At 37.8% G+C, this 19952-nt stretch overlaps 1 protein-coding gene across 1 annotated transcript; it reads right to left on the bottom strand.

The window, feature by feature from the left end:
- Positions 1–10675: 10675 nt before the first annotated feature.
- On the bottom strand, positions 10676–19571 carry rnd1a (Rho family GTPase 1a). The gene is made up of 5 exons (XM_066671387.1): positions 19365–19571; positions 18745–18832; positions 14472–14581; positions 14222–14356; positions 10676–13804 (listed from the first exon to the last, which is right to left on the bottom strand). The coding sequence occupies exons 1-5, from the start codon at positions 19482–19484 to the stop codon at positions 13559–13561; spliced, it is 699 nt and encodes a 232-aa protein (XP_066527484.1). The 5' UTR covers positions 19485–19571; the 3' UTR covers positions 10676–13558.
- Between the last annotated feature and the right edge of the window lie 381 nt (positions 19572–19952).

Genomic DNA, 19952 nt, shown 5'->3' with positions numbered 1-19952 from the left:
ATCTTGGTACAAGAAAAACAGCTATATACAGGAAATATTAAGAAACCTCTCATTTTCTTAAATCAGAATCCAAACACACATGGGGGCCATTCCATTGCTTCCAAGACAGACAAACCTTATTCTGCTTATTGAGATTAGTTGATCACCTCAACCGAAATTTACTGAATGGTGGAAAGTATTAAAAAAAATACAGCAACAACATCACTATCTTCTTGCAGTAGTCACAGCTTTTTAGCAAAACCAGTGCAATTTAAAAAAACATATTGGAGTTATCACCAAAAGTGTGAAAATAAATATTTTGAAGGCTTCTAGTCTGGCTTCACCAGCAAAGGAATACTGTGAATGTCCTGTTGCTTCCATCTTTAATACTTTATAGCAGACAATACGTAAGAACAAAGTCACGGCAGCGGGCAAAAAGCACTCTGCACTGTCCGGGGTGACTGCAGTCTCATTTGAGTGTTACTTAAAAACTGTAGGATGACATCAAGTGATCAAAAGGAATTCCAAATGGCAGCTAGGGTGAGGAGCAGCATGAGGACTGTTCGAAACAGGCTCCTACACTCTCAGAAAAAAAGGTATGTTAGGGGTACAATATTGGTCACTATAAGTACAAACAGTGTAAATGTACCTTTAAATCTACAACAGTGTTTAAAAGTCCAGTTTTGTTACTTAAAGGTACATTAAATTATCTTCTCCAGGAGGTGAGATACATGTTTGTAATCTTTCAGTATAGAACAGTGTCATATGAAAAACCATAATAAAAGTCCTGGAGATGAAACAGAGCGTATGAAATCAACCCGATTATAAAAAAATAAGGTTAATTAAAGGTACAAATATGTACCCTTGAGGATACCACCACAGAGAGAGCAAAAGGTACCGTCACAGTGACACATTTTCTGACAGGACTGAAGTTGTGCAGAGCTAGAAATAAACTCTCATCAGTGAGAAGTAAGAAGAAAGGGTCAGGCTGAAGTTTGCAAAAGACCGTAATGATTGCACCATAGAGTGCTGGAGTAAAGTCGTCTTCTCGAATGGGTCCCGTTTTCAGCTCGTCCCAACATCTTGTTTTCTAAGAGGTGTACAAGCACTAACAGCCTAACAAATCTAACAGCCACAGTGAAATTTATTCTGGCTGGGGATGATCTTTAAGGTGCTGCAGCTCGGCTGGAATCAGGTCTTTGTGAAGATGAATCAAGCCATGTGCAGCATTATCACAAAAAGAATATTTGCTTCATTTTGACAATGCTCCTGAACTCCAAGCAGTTATTCATGGATAACCTTTGTATGAAAAGGACACCCGTTTTCAGCGGGTGTGACGCCTAACCCCTCCCCCCTCCCTGTTTTTTTTCTTTTAATGGAAACGTCGGGCCACGTAATGTTTTCAGCGATGTTATAATGTTACGTTTTGTGGTCAATTTTGCACCAAACAACATCAGGGATTGCACAAACACTGTCATTACCAGTCTATCTGACGCTGCGGGTCAGAAGAGGAGTGTGTAGCAGTGGTGAGGCCTGGCACTCAGCACAGTGCTAACTGGAGGGACAAGGCGGAAACGTTCCATTAAATGCCCGTCAGATATCAAAACACTTTTGGGTGGGAATTGATGACATAGAGGGACATTTTAATTTTTAAAATTTGAAGAATGTAGAAAAAAAAGGTCTCCAGCAGAAAGGGGACTTTTCTCATCCAGGTCAAAAGGGCAAGTGCTTGAGCACCACTAGGAGTCTATCTGTGCATGTGCTTGGCAAGGATACGTTTTTCAGCAGGACAATAAGACACAGACCTGTCAGTCAATGGAGTGGAAGCAGGAAAACCAGATAAACACCCTGTCATGGCCAACCCAGGTCTGTGATCAAGAAGAAGTCTTTTTTTTCGCATAAAGAGCTGTAGGAATCTGGACGAAATGTATTCAGAAGTTCATGAAATAAATAAAAATGGTCAATTTTACCCAAACCCATATAAACCTATTAAGAGCAGAGGAACCGCATTTTAGAGGTCTCTTACATTTTCCAGAACTGTGTTGTAAACAATAAAAACAATATAGTTCTTTTCTTTTTTTTTTTTTTTTTCGGTAATACAAGTTTTTGAGAGTCTACCCCGGTCATGTGTCTCAAGAGAGGGACTGAGAATGAACCTTTATAGAGTGGTGCTTAGTGGTTGATTTCCCTGAACATTCTGATCCTAGTGGCTCTCATCCAATAAGAGTCCTCCCTCACATTCCCAAAGAGGACCTCAGTGAGAGCACTTGTGTCTAAGACCGGTGTTTGGTCAGATAGCAGTGTTTTTTTTTTAATCATTTATTTTCCAAATAATAAGTTCTAGCAAAGAGACGTCTTAATGCTTCAGCATGCAGTGGCCTTCTAGAGAACTGAATGCTTCCATCTTTGTAGCAGCATTCTGGTTCTTTTCTGTTACTGCCCCATGCTCGAAGAGAATTTATATATAAAGGCTTCATATACTCTATGGTTAAAAACTACAACTAAATACAAATCAACCGCATGTGCTTTCTGTCATATAAACAATTCATATAAATAAATATAAACAATAAAATAAATTTACCAACTGCACTGAATTATGATACACAGTGCTCAGTGTAGTGTGTATCATCTGTAGACTACAATTTGGTCACTGAGGACCGTTTATAGTGAACCATATAGTAATTCAGAGTGGTCTGAACAACACTATATAATACACTATATAATTTATAACAGGGAGCATGTAAAATATGCAGCATTTACGTTGTGAAGGTGAAAATGATCAAAGGTCACTGTATGATGTGAGTGTTAACATGAGCATGTTTAGCAGCAGCTTGTTTAATTGATTGGTTGTTCTGAAAACCCTGCAGTAATGTTAGGGCCTCTAACAGCAGGTTATATTGAGGGGCTTGACAGAGGAACTGTTTGGGGGCCTGAAGGTTATCCGACTGCCAGGGTCCAGTGTAGCGTCCCCTGTGGAGACCTCCACTCTATCCTGTGAGCATCTATTGTTCAGGCTTCCTGCTCCTGCGGTGGCATCCTGGGCGCGGGGGCGGAACTGTCTCTTCATCACTGGAAAATCCCTGAGCAAGGCTTTTCCTTTTCAAGCCTTTCCGTAGGAAGAAGCAATGAAGCTTCCTTCACAAACAGCTGCTGGAGCTTGCCCCCCCCCCCCCCCCTTGACTTCCTGAAGCAGCAGCAGCAACAGCAGCACTGGTTCTGTTCTGAATACGTTACTCGGTTCTGGTCGGTCTGAGGTTCCTAGCAAAGTTAAGCTACTATCTAACTGTTACTTACTTGTTTCGATGTGTACAAATAATATTTTAAAGGATCATCAGGTTTTAGGAGTTGAGAAGTAGATGTGGTTAGAGTTTTGTTTTAACACAGTTCCTTTTCCCTTTTCGATCAATATATATGATTTATTCATATTCCACCTGTTAGCTACTAAGCTGCAAGTCCAGAATTTATTATCATCTTGTGACAAAGACAGTGTGAATCATTTGGCAACCATTAGAATATTCTATAGGAGCATGGAATACTATGGGGTTAAAAACAGGTGCTAAAAAACAATCACTGAACGAAAAAAACACAACCATGAAAGGTGACAGTTTCTTAGGAAGTTTAGTTGCACGGTTATGGTGCAGTGTGATTATTTAGGTGGATGGACTGTGTAACTGAAAACCTAGATATTGTGGGTAATGGTCAGAGCTTTTGTAATTCTGCAGTGGTTGTAAGTGTTGGATCTAAAATGCTTTCATCTTCACAGAGAGAGAGAGAGAGAGAGAGAGAGAGAGAGAGAGAGAGAGAGAGAGAGAGAGAGAGAGAGAGAGAGAGAGAGAGACTGTGTACAAACCAGAAAGATGTCCATTAAATATTTAATTTGCCATGTGTTTCTCTTTGAATCCACAAAAGTAAATCTGTATTCATACTCCATACATCTACACACACACACACACACGCTTAGAGACACTTAGACTGTTGCTATGACTACATTCCTCCTGCCTCCATTGTCTGACACTGAAAGAAGAAAGAGAATAGTCATGTTTTCATGCGCTCTCTCTCTCTCTCTCTCTCTCTCTCTCTCTCTCTTTCTCTTTCTCTCTCAGTCTCTGCAGGATCGTTATGATCTTGATAAGGGCTCTCTGACCTTGAGATAGGTTGGTTAGAATAATGCTGAAGAATGGCCTGTTGGTTGCCTGGCAGGTTCACAATAGTTTTAAGTAGACTAGACATACCATTCATTACATCAGAATCTAGAGACTGTTATGCATTCAACACAAATATGTTTCCCTTAATAGAAATGAAGTTTTATTTGTAAAAGTCACTATCTATTTACAGTTTCAAATAATATTAATTAATAGGTGATGTTAGTCTCACCATGCTCTTGGAAGTTAATAATTTTCTTAAAAACAGCATTTTCTTATTTTTCAGCCTAATATGCAACATTTGAAAATGTTCTGTTGACTGGTATGAATGGTATTTTTGATATGTATTTCTGTATTTAGAAAATAACAGAAAATCTGCATACTCATGTCACACATGCTTTGTATAAGACACACCAATATTACATCAAATGACCACTGGATTAGGAAATCGCACATTATATTTATATTCATTGTCCATGTTATCAGCCCCACTGACCATACAGGAGAACTTTGTTGTTCTACAAATACAGACTGTAGTTTACCTATGTCTCTGCATACTTTCTTAACCCTATTTCACCCTGCTATTAAATGTTCAGGACCCCTCGCAGAGCAGATATGATTTGAGTGCTAGATCATTCTCAGCGCTGCACTGACACTGATGTGTTCATGGTGTGTTAGTGTGTGTTGCACTTGTATGGGTGGATCAGGCACATCAGTGCTACTGGAGGTTTGAAACACAGTGTTCACTCCCTGTTTACTCAGTTAGATGCACCTACTAAGTTGCTATGTTACTACATTGGTCAACATTGCAATTTTCAGTTGATGGACTATTCTCAGTTCAGCCGTGACAGCAGTGAGGACTTTAAATACTCCAGCAGCACTGCTGCGTCTGATACACTTGTACCAGCACAGCATACACTTCACACCACCACCACGTCAGTGTCACCTCAAAACTGAGAATTATCCACCACCCAAATCATGCCTGCTCTGTGGGGGTCCTAACCATTGAAGAGCACGGTGAAATGGGGATAAGAAAGTATGCAGAGTATGCAGTATGCAGATGCAAATGCACTCTGTAATTGTAGCCTCACCACATAATAATGTCCAATATTGATCTCTTAGATCATCCACCTCATAATCATAAAGCAGGATAATGAAAAATGCTGGATAGCACTATGAGAAGCTTTCTGCTGAGCTTTACAGTTTCTCCATTCTCAAAAAAAAAAAAAATCTTTTGCCTTTTTTTCAGTCAGTTTGTGCTTTCACAACACAAACCCAAGATTATTCACTAAACTCTGAATAATCTCAAAGTCACACACATATATATATATATATATATATATATATATATATTAATGTGTGTGTGTGTCTGTGTGTGTATACCAATTTAGGGCCAATTTTTATACCAATTTTTTTGGGCTGATACGATAACCGATAATTAGCACCTTGGGGTAGCCGAGATGGATAATAACAGATTATTTTAATCTTTGTGTAATTTTTGTAATTAAAACGAATTCACATTGGATTAAAGCAAGCCTTTTCTTCTTATTTGTACATTTCTGTATTTTTTTTTTTTCATTTTATTAGGTGTAGTTCATTTAAAGTTTTATCAAAGATTTACTGTTGGTTCCGCCTGAATGATTTCTAGAGGGGTACTACTGCGGCACTGGGTTTGTTTTGGAGAGCGAGGGAGAGAGCGGCATAAAGCGGCTCTGAGCGAACGAGAGTGTGTTTGAGCAAGTGTTTGTAATAGTTTATCATCATGTTTAATCAATAACTTAAGACGCTGAATGACTGTATATCTATTTTCATGTGTTTTATAGAAGAAGGGCATATACACAGGCACAAAAATGGCGCCAAGTGTGTGTGTGTGTGTGTCTATATATATATATATATGGTTTGTATGTGTCTCTACACTTAAGTTACACAACTTAAATGTTAATGTTTTAGTAATTACTAAGGTTCAAGGGGTTAATTGGAATTTATGTTGTAGTACTGCATTATATTTTGTAATTGTAGAAAACAGCCTCCCATTTGTGATTGAGGACTTCGAGACATTGGCAGTGCTCCCTGACCCAATTAGTTATTTGCCATACTGTGTAAATCAAGAGTGTTTTAGGCTCAGCTGTTTTCCATATGCTTGAATGTGTGTAAGCCTGCTATGCCCCGTTAGAACATAAGCGACTTTGCATGATTTTACAGACACATACATCCAGAATTTTAAATGGTCAACGGATGTCAGAAATTTTATTAATCTCAGGTTAGGTTTGTGTAGGTGTAAAACTGTGATTCAAAACTGATCTTATCAGGTGTTCGATTTGACATTGTCAAGATTCATGATGGTAGAATGTTCAACTGAACTGAATGGTGAGGAAAAAATTGGGTGAAAATTAATTCAAATGTGGTACACATTTGGCAACTTGCAAGTTTACCCAAACAGAGCTGTTCAAACACCTTTTTCCATAATAAATCCCAAAGTCACAAATGTTTTCCTGAACTATATAACCCCCAATGTAACATACACCTCTAAACTCCCAATATATCCACCTCCCCCATCACTACTTTTCCAGCTGAGACCCTGATGCCATATAACCGTAGACAACTAATTAAACAGCCAAAACATGAGCATCCATCATCAACGTACCCTCGAGGCATCTTCATCAACATGCCCCCGCACTCTGTGTGTGTGTGTGTGTGTGTGTGTACTGGGGGAAGGGTGTGCCTTTAGTGTGGGGGAGCTCTGAGGTGTCCCCATGGCATAACATAAGCACAGAGCTAGTAAGAGGGGAAATAGAAAGGAGAGAAATTGTCATCATGAAACATGCCACTACAGCTCATCTGTACAAAACACTCTCAAAACATTACTATACTAAAATAAAATGTTAGTTTCACTATATATATATATATATATATATATATATTTATATATAAAATGTTCAATATATTGCAAGTCACTACCTTATTCTGATTTCTTACCCAACATATTCTTACCCAACAAATCTTGTAAAAAAACATTTTTTTATATTGTATTGTATTGTATTGTAGATGCTTGTAAGTCAATATATTGAAAAGCAAAACAAAAAAAATATCACATATAGTCAAAGAAATGTAATGAACACAGTTAGATGTTCATTCAGCATATAAATGTGTAAATGAATTCAATTTATGTAAATCAGGACAATAATACATTTATATTATTGGACAAGAATAAGCTACTATAAATATTATGCACAATTTGCTGTGTGAGACTGGTTTCACATCATTATGCTAATTTGTATTATCTATGGCCATTATGTGTATTCATCATTTTTCACATGGGTTCAAGGCCTTGTAGTGTGTGTGTGTGTGTGTGTGTGTGTGTGTGTGTGTGTGTGTTTATATATATATATATATATTTTTTTTGTGTGTGTGCTGTCTGCACTTTCTGCGTGACTGAACAGCCTGTAAACAGATGGATTCAGTTGAGACAGCCATGCAGATTTCATTAAATCAAATCTGGACAGCGGAATACATTTGAAAGTCTGTCTGGAAATGGGTTTACTTTCTTTTACTTTGTTCCTAACATAATTTAACCAAATTTTGTGCCATTAAAATTACAAATAAATATTTATCAATGCATAAATCCTTTTAGAAATGTCCAGTTTTTGGTGTTCTGATGCAAATTTTCTTTTAGTCCATTTCCTTTTCCTAGTGATGGATTCTTGACACTTGCACAAGTTTTCAGACCCAAAGCACCAAGTTGTGTTCTCATAGTGGATGGGTATAAAATAATAATAATAATAATTAAAAAAAATAAATAAACAATACAAACAAATAAAACAACACTTTAGACCATTTTGAAATCTGAAGCAAAAGTAAAGCTAGATATTCTCCTGTCTCTTAAAGATGAAAGGTTAGGGTGACCATACTTCAAATAATTTCAGATAAACCAGAACTTTAAAATATTTTGACTCTCCTTTTCATTATGAACATGGTTGCCACAAAAATTTACACACATGCACAAACACACACACACACACACACACACCTTCCTGTTATATCGCTACCTTTTTTTAAAATTTTACACCAGCTCCAGTATGAGTTGCAATAGAATCCGAACCCATTGCCATCTAGACACACACAACAGAGAGACAGTAAATCCCAGGGAAAGACAGCTCTTTAAATCCCCTTTTTTCTGTCTGTTTTTACCATTTCCATTCACCAAAATGATAGTCTTGTTAAACAAATTTCTGTTCTTTCCTTGTGATGTGTTATGCAGTACTTTTGTTTATTAACATTAGTTTCAATGCACTATAAAACCACAGAGTGTACAAACACAATTTTCAAAAAATGTGGGGAGCAAAATGTAAATAAAAACAGAATGCAATGATGTGCAAATCATTTAAAACATATATTTAAAAATACAAATACAACCAAGAAAAGGCAAAACAAAACCAATATTCGCTAGCCGTGATCTTTGGGTATTCATGTGGCATTGCTTTAAAACTGATGCATTTTTGTAGTGGACATCACTTCGTGGGCTCAGAAACAATTTTGTCACTGCATCCAAAAATGCAAGTTAAAACTCACAAATGCAAAGAAGTAACCACATATAAACAGGATGCAGATATACACCAGTCATGCATTCACTGGCCCTGAGAATATTTAATGTGGACTAAGGTGAAGTGGAAAGTTGTTTGACAATTTAAATTGAATTTCTTTTTAGAAATTAGGAGTGCTGCATCCTCCAGGCTAAAGAGGAGAGGAACCCTCTGGTTTATTATAAGTGCACAATTTAAAAACCATCATCCATGGTGGTAGGGGTGCATAAGTGCACATGGCATGAGTATGCACAACTGTGAAGGCACCGTTAATGCCAAACAATATATACAGGATTTAGAGCAGCTTGCTGCCATTCAAAGAAGGCCTTTGCATTTAGAAATAAAAAAAATAAATATTAATTTTATTAAAATATTGCTTGAAATTAAAATTATTTGGCAACATTTACATTTGGTATCAGTTTACTGATAACTAGGGACACACCTTTTTTTTTTATCATAGGTTACTATAGGACAAGCTTTTTCTTTAGTATTTGTACATTTCTGTACTTTTTAATTCAATATTTTAAGTATATTGGTTCATTAGTTCATTTATATTTTTATCAAAAACTTACTGCTGGTTCCGCATGAATGGTTTTGAGAGGGGCGCTAATAAGTGCAGCACCGAGTTTGTTTTGGAGAGCTAGGGAGAGACTCGAGAGCAGCATAAAGTGGCTGGGGAAGAGAGTGTTTGAGAGAGTGTTTGTGATCATTTATCATCGTGCTTTCAGTAATAAACTAGAAACTTGTCTTTACTAAAGGAAACGTGAAATGGTTGCGCCCCTTGGATCACTCTTCCACCCTAATTTGAACACTGGGTGTCCTATCTTTCTTTTTTGTGACACATACACACACAAACAGGGTAGGACACTGTATCTCCCCCTCCCTCTCTCCCCCTCCTCCTTCCTCTGGCCCCCTTCCCCCTCCTTCTCTCTCTCACACGCACAAAGCTGAAGCACTTAGAGATTCAAGTCAGTGCAGAAAGTCAGTGCATTCCTACAGGGATACACCCTCCAAAAAAACTTGTGTTGCTTGGAAAATATTTACAAAATCGCTAAATCAAATGTACCATTGCGACAAGGACACTGTGGGGATTAATTTGGTGAAAATTAAAAATTTTGGTTTGAGTGAGAATTGATTGTGTCATGACGAATTAATTACAGACAAAACTATGTGCCGTGAGCTGCTCTGAAATACATTGAACTCTATGGGAGACAAAACATTTCTTAGTGCCAAACAAAAATTCATAACTCAAAATCCGTATTTTCAAACAATTTCACATTTGCAGGTGCTAGAAAGTAGAAATTTTTCTCCCATTTAAAATGACGTCTGTAGGTGAATGTATAAGGAAGTATATATATATATATAACCACCCCCCATTCAAGTGAATAGAGGCATATTGAAGGTGGGATAAAACGAGATTGATGAGTGCAAGAGGGTTGACAAGATGCTGAATGACTCTTTATTTATTTTCATGTGTTTCATAGAAGAAGGGCTCCTGCACTGTGGTGGCTGATGTGTGTTCTTGCTGTCTGTGTGTGTGTTTACATCGTTATCTGTGTGTGTGTGTGAAAATGGGTTGTGTCTCACTCCTATGTGCTAAAATTAATGAAAAAAGAAATTACAGTGCAAGTAGTTCACCATCTCATGTGGATTGAAAGGCAGTAGAAATGTGCTGTGGTGAGAAGAAATGCATGTTTCAGGGGTCTGTTTTGGGCAAACAAACATCAATTTCCCAAATGTGCCAACAACAAAGTGACCATCTGGACTCAAAAATCATCAACAGTCATCATATATCCAGGATTTTAATTGTAATTATTGAATTTTGGGGTACATAACTATTAAAAAATAAATGTTGATTTATTTCCAAATGATATATTATTCAAAATAAAATAAAATGTTAACATAATCAAATATTGAACAATGTTTATCTCTAGTTTAATATTTTAAATGTATGTATATTAAGAGTACTGTCAGTTATTCTGCTGCACATACATTGAGCCTCATAATGCTAGTAAATGAGCTGCTCTGTGTGGGCAATCTTTCACTGTAAATCTTTGCAATACTGTGAAAGCAGGGGGACCATTATAAAGCACCCGAGGGACGAACTTGGAGCTGGGGGTGGAAATGTCGAAATGTCATTTTGAAAGAACCAGACTTACAGTACAGCCTGCAAAACCAAGGTGTGTACGTTGCTCTCAGAGACCATGCTGCAGGACAAATCTCCAACACAACTGTAAATACTCAAATCTGTACAAATTTTCAATTAAACTGTTTTTTAAGAATAAAGGTGTTTTTTTTAATGAAGTCAAAAACCACAGTTTATCAGAGGAGCAAAAGCATGGACAAAAGCAGAAATATAACCAACATTAATAGCTTTTCCAATAAATTAGAATCATACAACACAACATTTTAGGCTACATTTTACACATAAATATACAACAAATATTAACTTACAGAGGGATGTATAAAGTTTATTATACAAAACTAAGATATGTACATCCAAGTATCCAAAAGGGGGAAATATTTAGAAGGTGCATGTAAAATTAGGGCCTGACTAATAAAAAATATTGTCACTGATGCCAATTCCAAGGAGCTAGAAAAGCATAGAACCATTGGTTCTTGGCATTTTAGCAGTTTCTGAACAGAATGAAACCATCAAAGTCCTCTGCTCAGGTTAGTGCTGTCTGTTCTGAACCATATGAAACAAGCTATAAATAAATAACGACAATATCAACAAATACATATACAGTTAAAATTCACCAAACTGACATATTAGTCAAGCCCTAATCAGAATACCTAATAATTATTGTGTGTAGCACACACTTTTTTTTTTTTTACAAACTTTTAGCAATAACATGTTGATCAGAGATTGATAACCTGTTAAAGTTTTCCCTAGAACCTCTTCAGAGCTATGGCCTCAGCAGTACGATAATGTGTAATGCTACAGTGAGGGAACCTGTCTTCCCTTCTTTTTCTTCCCAGCAGCCTTGAGACGTGCCACCCCCCACGCCCCCCTTGGCCGTTGCTAGGAAACGCGTTCAAATTCCAGCGCAATGCGTGTAGAGCGATGCACAAGGCTGTGTGCATATTAAACTCACAAAGTCTACAGCTTCAGTCTCCGGCTTCAGAGGCTACCGTTCCCCACCCATGAGTAGACAAAAGACAGGAACATGCACAGGCAGAATTGGAGCACACGAGAGAAAAACTGGGCAAAGAGCAGAACAAAATTACAGCTTGTTTAGGAATGAAAAAAGATACTTATGACAGGACCAGCCTGTTACAATACTGTTTATACAAGAAGCCCACTTGTGTGATTCAGTAGAGAGGTCTACGCTTATCCCACGCTGTGCTATTCTCACAGAATCGAATGCAACCCTTGGCAGAAGAGTCGGGGACCCATTTGTCTTGCTGAACTGATCAATATATGGTTTACAAGTGGGTGTCAAAGGGAACTGCCAAATCAATTGTGGTTTCCAAAGATACAATCAGCTTTTTTTTTATGGTTTACAGTTATGTTACAGTATGTTCAGCTTCTATGTGTTTGGTTTAAAAAAAATCAACCATGAATAATAATAAAAAAAACATGTTTTATGTAATGGTTAATCCAAAATCTGTTTAAAATTACTTAATGTATTAATATATAATTAGAGTTGAGAATGTGACTTGTATGGAACTTGGTATCAAAAAACTTATTGATCACATTTATAAATTCTCCCTTTATTAATTTAATAATAATAGAAAATAGTAATAATAATAACGGCAAATCTGTTGACATCCCACACTGTCAACTGAGAGGCTTTGAGCATTTCAGTAGCTGCTACAGAAGCAACAGCTCCAAATGATGGAATAATGTTTCTTTAATTATCACTATCTACTGTAGTGGGGTTTGCTACAGAGGTCACCCAAATAAAGTATAAAGATGGATTAGGATTCTCTTCTGTACCCAAAGTTGCCTTCCAAACAGAACTGATTATAGGGAGGAGTAATGTTTAGGCAAGATGGGCATAATCATAATCTAATAAAACATGTAACCAATTGTAACCAATTTTGGGCATAATTTATGAAGAGCTACTCTTGTGTTACTGATTTAGGAGGGAATGCTGTCTTGAAGTAAAATAAATTAGGTGCGTTCAGGGTGATTGTGTCATATCTAGCCTCTCATTAGACTAGGTTTGAAATGTCTCCTTAGCTAATCCCTCTGTCTCCTGTTTTGGGCTTGTTTGGACAGGCTTTAAACTCTGCAGCAGTGGCAGGCATTGAATCGAGTTTCCTATAAATCACATGTTGTCATTTTGTAGTAAGCCTTAAGCAGTCTAGAGTATACATAGTTCTAGGTGGCAAGGTTTAGTTTTTTTTAACAATGCTTTTAATATGCTCATTAATTCCCATTTTCCTAGATCCATTGCAATTATTTGGGCTTATTGTCAATTACAAAATGATGCAAGACCTTGGAGTTCTATAAACACACTCAAGTAGGAAGCCAGATTTTGGACATGTTTGAATGCATTCACAGGTGAAATTTCATTCCTATACATATGCACAACAAATCAATAAGTCATATATGAACAGATCATGTTCCTTAAATACAAACTGGAGTTCATGTGAAGCAAGGCCTGAATGACCTTGGGTTTAAAGCAGTGTGTTAGAAGAAAATGGTCCAATCTGGAATGTCATACAGCAAACCTGAATACAGCAGATTTCACCATTCTTTATGAGGGAGAGACAGGGCCGTTATTATAAATTAAATGGAAAATGCTGAATGTGAGTATGATGGGAGAAAGGAGGGGTAAGTAAATGTCATGACCTCTCTCCTGCCTAAAATGGCCCTTCTATTGGATTGTTTAAGCACGTGAAAAGTCACATGATGGAGCAGCTCTTGGTCCTCTCCTTGCTGAGGGACGGGCTCAGAAGCTCGGTTTTGCTGGGCAGGTGAAGTAGGCGTTTGGACAATCGCCGGCCAGGGCTGGGTTTGACCAATGGCTGTAACTTGTTGAGGCAAGCAAGCGCTGCAAAACGAAACACACTGTGGATGCTTTTCTCCGATGTGAATGCTGAGCATTCCAGGTAAGACTCAGCTCCCACCTGCTTTGCTAATGAAGACCCCTGGAAATAGAAAGACAATAAATCCCAGAAAAATTATTTAGTTATTGACTCAACTTTGTTGAGTAGTCAGGCACATTTTTTAATGTAAATTTTCTGGAAATGTTTGACATGGCTTATTCAAAAATGGACAAATGTAAGTTTTATATCTAAAAGTAGCATCAGTAGACATGTTAAAGCCTAAAGCCAAATAAGTCTCTATTTTATAGTGTAAAATTGGGAACTTCAAAAACCAAGCAGGTACTGTAGTAATTTGCTAGTTAAAGTAAATGACTATTCTGCACATTTCTACATTGTATTATTCAGTTGTTACTATTATACTATGAAGCCACAACATTTGAAATCTGGAGCTTAAAGTGACAGATACATTAAAGTGACATAGTTACATTTAGGCTACAAACAAGGAGGCAAGTGGTTGACCTGTTCATGGGAAATGGGCACCATTTTCTGATTGGACAGCTCCATTAATGTACACACATCAGTGCGCAGGTCTGTTTTACAGCCAACCAAGAGGATCCGTGCTCTGGGACAAAAATCCATGATCTCTGTCTTCCACTGCAGAATCAGAGGCACAGTCTTAGTAACACTTTTATAACAAGTTTCTATGTAAACATTGTAATAGCTATCATACAGGCTTCATGTGCACCTTCAGTTGCTTTGATTCCTTTACCTTTTTCAGTGAGCTGTCAATAGTGTCAGGACGGCTGACGTCAAAACAGAGCAGCACAGCATCTGAGTCGCTATAGCACAGTGGCCTGACGTTATCATAATATGGAGAACCTGCAAGTGTAATTCCACAATGCACATTAGTAACCAACATACATTGCCTTTTCTGATGCAACTTCTTTAGTTTTGTAACCATTCTGGTTTATTATCAGAAGCGCATTTCTGTCAAAGGACCGCTAAAACTAAGAAACTAAGAAATTAAAATTTACCGTTACCATGTGGATATTGGGGAAAAAAATTTACATGAAAATTAGAAAGGTGAAAAAAACGAATGCAATGCATATGATGTTAATTCGGCTTGAACATTTTTAATTTACAGGTATGGTTTAACAGAATCATATTTTCTCTACCTAATTTCTGTCTGCAACATTTGCAACATGTTGTTGACTGCTAGTGAGACTAGCTTTCCAATTCTTATTGACTCCTGTTCAATCTAGACCTGCTTATGGTAGAAACTAATGGGCAGATACTTCTAATACAATGTTTCATATCAACAGATTGTTTGCATTGTTTTTCTCTAAAAAAGGGAAACCACCCAAGTTATTATTATCAGTGGCAGTATATTGTATGCAACCTGGAATGTGGCAGATTTAAAACCATTTAAACCAGGCCTAATTGACTTGGTCAGCCTTAGACTTTAATTATTGTACAAGAAGACAAATTTAAAACACTATATATTCCTCTCAAGATTTAAGCATAGATGAAAGCTTTCCCCAGCTGCTCATCATACATGCACTTTGATATGGAGAGTGTATGATGAGATGTTTAAGTCTTGAGTGCCAAAATGATGAGCAAATTCAATTAATAATTTGCAATTAGTTACAGTTATTGAGTGAGTGTGCGTCTGTGTGTGTTTATATGATTGCCAGTCTGGCAGAGATTCCCCAGTCTGTTATCTCTTAATGCACAATTAATGAAGTTCTCTGAAGGGCATCTGAATACTGATAGCTTTCACTTGCTTTGAACACACACATCTAAAAATGAGCTCTTGTTTGTTGGTAAATCTGGGTGCTGGAAATACCTTATACCCTTTATATACTTCAGCATGATGTTATCTCCAGAGTGCTACAATTGAGTTTGGCTGTCGCTGATCCACCAATGACAGGGAATGTAAATTTAATGATTAGTTGTAGCACGGTAGCTACGTTTTTAAGTACTTGAATCTAATAATAAGTGAAATTAATTATATTTTGTTTGTATGAGGGGTCACTCTCTTATTTTTGTTAATTTAACAGTACAATGTCATTCATGATGCTGTCTAGCTTTAATTAGCTACAGCAGGGCTGCTGCAAAATTTGGTCTTGAGGGCTCAAAATGCAATGTTAATTGTAGAAAGCATCCAAACCACCCAGCAATCAATGAACGAATTATATTAACTTATGTTTTATCTTCATTTTAATGGGAATGTAAGAATTAAATAATTCCTTTATGTCACACAAACGTTTGTTGTATCATTGGGTGATAAGATTGGACTGGGTTAAGATTTTGAAAATATTTGGAACTTTCCAGCCCTTCCAGCAGATTCACCACAATGCCATGGCAGATCAATCAGGACCATCATTAACTGACCGCAACAGTGACAAAAACACCCACTCATTCATGTTAGAATATTAGTGCACTTAAGCAATCGAGCATGTTAATTAACACAGATTCATCAGGCACTGCTTCCTGATGTTACACAATTAACAAGAACATTTGACCCCAAAAGAACCTCTGTGTTCACCTGAGTAGAGTGCAGTCGCATTACAGATCAATATCCCTTAGAAACAGATGCTGTTTATTCCCTTTTACTGCCACATTACTACTATATTTTCAATTTAAGATATTTCAAACACAAACGTTTGGAGTAATGTGGTACGAAGCAAATTATGAAGAAAGTGGTTGTTTACTTGTACATGTACTGACTACAACTAGGTCCCCAACTACACACCCCTGTCAGCTCTTACCTACAGTAGTGTGCAAAATGCACTTTCAGGAGATATATCTGAGGAGGAGCTGAAAGGTTACACAGTCAACTTGCTTATGGAAATAAAAACCTGACTTCTGAAAGTTGATGATAAAACATGGGGAAACTGGCAGAACCACCAAAACGTATCTTTTTTTTTTACTTCTTTTGAGAAGTAGGAGAAAACTATACTTCACTTCAGTTCACACAGAAGATAGATCCAGTGTGAGAAGACAGCTAAACAGCATGAGGATATAAGAATGTGTAGCTGTCAAGGTGTTACTGAGAAAAGGAAATGGTCAACTAAAGATGTTTGCCCTCAAACACCAAAACTGGACCTTTTGATGATGACAAAGTAATATTTTGTGGACTGATGATTTAAAATTTATGATTAGAATTACTTGAATTGTAATAAGAATAAAATTTAACCAACTTCTATGAAATCAGAGACAGATTCAGTTTCTGCCTAAATTTCTGTCCAATTCTTTATGTTGTTTTAGCTTATATCAAAGAAGTTACATGAACAAAATGTGGTCTCTGTCTCTATGAATTTCATCACCATTTAGCCATTCATTTATAACCACAAAAATTAAATAAAAAAGAATTTAATCAAAAAGATATATTTACAAATTATTCCCAAGAACAAAATATGTCCATAATTTATATATTTTTATTTATTTTATTTTATTTATTTATTTTTAGCCTTTGTTCAGTGCACATGGCTCTATGAATGTAATTGGTCGCCACCTATTTCCATTTACACCTCTAGCACATCCCCTGCAGCCCATAATTTCTGTCCTGCAAATTGATGAGATTGTTTCCTTAGGTTTATGTTGTAAGTTACTCTGGCTGTGTGAATTTACCTGCTTGACACTGTTCAAGAAATGCAGTAGTTTCAGCCAAAACGTCATGGCATTGAATGCTTATTTTGCTCAAGATATGCCTTCAAGCATAAATATATATATCTGTCAGATGCACTTGTACCATCACAACACAGAATAAAATACAACCAGTACTGAGCATGATCCACCACCCAAATCATACCTTCTCTGAGGTGGTCCTGACAATTCATGAACAAAGTGAAGGGGAGCAATCAAAGTATACAGAGCAGCATATGGACTACAATCTGTAAGTGGAGAACTACAGACTGCTTCTGCATGGCCAGTGGAGCAGAGAGAATGGACAGTGTGTGCAGACAGAAACAAAGAGGTGGTCGTAATATTCTGATATGACTGTGTATAACTTATAGTCACTTTGTAATAGTACACTGTTTGTCACTATATAATAAGGCTTAAGATAAAAAGTGAACAATAATCCTGGTGTTGAAGAGGGTTGTTTCTATTGAGCTACTCTGTTGTAAAATGAATTGCTTAAAAATCCTATATGAAATAATACTGAACTGAGCAACAGTGGGATTAATCTTCTTAATAGTCTGTGAGCTGAGAGAAGAATGCAAGTCTGTTTTAGAAGATAACAGATCTTTAGTTGTTCCAACAGGGACTTAAGCAGACAAACATAGACACAGATTTTCATCTGAGAGACTCCTTTCCCTTGGTGTCATGTGCTCAGGGATGGGTCTCAGCTGCTGTCTGCTAGTCTCTGCTAGCCTGCTGAACTGAACCTGAGCTCTCCCTGTAGGCTAATCTTTACCCTTCACAGACCTAGCCGTGAGTTTAACCCATGCCTCAGGTGCTCATGTCTCAGTGCTGGCTGCTCAGAGACAACAACTGACCTACTGCCCTATCTTTCATTAAAGAAAACACACACAGACTGGCTTTTGACTGTACACCATATCGTAGCTTTCCAAAGGAAAACATGTGTCTGCAAAATAGTAAACAAATTACCCTCTTAACTTTTGACAGAAGTCGGTGTAACAACATTTTAATCTCAAGTGATTCGTAAATTAAACTCCACAAAACTGAACATGCATGTTCTTCTTAGATCAGTTACAAAAAGCTAGGGAAATGCTCATGTATACTAGCATGCACAGTCAACTCTTGTAAATACCTCACTTGAATATTAGTAGTGGGTTCCAATGGGAACAGACGAGTCATTCCTGAATCCCTGGATGCTATAGCATTCCCAGATTAATATATTTATTTGCTACATTAAATGAATGAAAACAGTAACAAAACAGAACTCTACTAAAACTATTCCTAATAATTAATAATTAACCACAACAGCAACATCTGTTAAGTCTTATATTGGCTCCTCTAGAGATCATGGACAAGTGTTTGATAAATTAAGAACCGACAGCAGACGGTTTTCTCACCAGACGTGTCCCACAGACTGAGCTCCACGCGATGCCCCTCCAGATCCAGCCCCGCGGTGTAGTTTTCAAACACGGTTGGGACGTAAGTCTGTGGACAAGAGCAGCGGACTCAGGTTCTGATATAACGCAGATATATAACACGGTGAAATTCCTGTTACATCAACACAATATACTGACGTTTATTTTCAAATTTACGACAACTCTACTGATGTTGCGTAGACCACTCGTGGATCGTGTACTATTTTCAGCGCAGAAATAAAACTTAAATTCGCTCGGAGGAGTGTGAACAGAGCCTGCATCATTACAACGGTTTACGCTTGTTTTTGTTTTGGCTGCCGTCTATTCCTACTGCGTGCCCTTAGCACGTGCAGGCTGACAGGGTTGCGCCCGTTCCCAGCTCACGTGCGCCGCGTCGCACCACGCATGCAAAGATCGTAGCAGGCTTCGGGGATAAGAACATTTCTGCCCCAAAGGGTCGAGCTGCCAACAAATGCAAACAGTTACTAATCTTTGATTTGGTTGGAAGTGGTTTTGCAGAACGCTCTGAATAATGCACGGGAAAAGTTGTGCACGACGAGCGTGGAGCAGAAGAGTGTGTGTGTGCGCGCGAGTGCCTTTACCTCTGGGTAACAGTCCTTGGCCAGGACTTGAAGCATCGCTGTTTTCCCGCACTGCACGTCGCCCACCAGGACGAGTTTACAGCGGACCACCAGCGGCTGGCTCGCTCTGCGCTCCTTCATTTTTGGCCGCGGCGGGGTGAAGGCGAATGGAGGTTGGAGATGATTTGGGGACGACACGCGCGTTAAGTCAGCATCTGTGTGCACGAGATGAGCCGCCAGCTGTGTTAGAAGAGTTAGGGACTGCGGATCTTTATACGACCCCGGCGTCCAATCAGAGCGCACTTTCACGAGACCGCTCCCGTAGGCGTTGTTTTTCCACCCTTACACCCGTATTGTGGCATCGTGCCCTGTGATTGGCTAATAGTTGAAAAACCGGAATCGTATTGGCCGATGAATGTTGGCTACGCCTAGAAATATATTTATAATTTGCTTGAAATTAAAGAAGTAAGTAATCGACACTCTCAGACAAAAAGGTACGGTACATGTACATTATTGTCAGCAAAGTTGTAAAATGTGCATTTTAAAAGTACAGAAATGGTTCAGAATAGAGTTATATTCCCTAAACACATTACATTACATTCTCTTCTT

This window comes from Hoplias malabaricus, chromosome 5 (genome assembly GCF_029633855.1).
Source record: "Hoplias malabaricus isolate fHopMal1 chromosome 5, fHopMal1.hap1, whole genome shotgun sequence".
NCBI lineage: Eukaryota > Metazoa > Chordata > Actinopteri > Characiformes > Erythrinidae > Hoplias > Hoplias malabaricus.
This window is presented reverse-complemented; position numbering and strand designations above follow the sequence as displayed.

Bases quoted from the DNA above. Each gene is read 5' to 3' on its own strand.
- rnd1a (XM_066671387.1), bottom strand. From the start codon at position 19,484: ATGAAGGAGCGCAGAGCGAGCCAGCCGCTGGTGGTCCGCTGTAAACTC. The intron at 14,357-14,471 runs GTAAAGGAATCA...CTGATTCTGCAG, and splicing joins TTGACAGCTCACTGAAAAAG to TGGAAGACAGAGATCATGGA. The intron at 13,805-14,221 runs GTCAACCACTTG...TTCTATTTCCAG, and splicing joins TGCCCATTTCCCATGAACAG to GGGTCTTCATTAGCAAAGCA.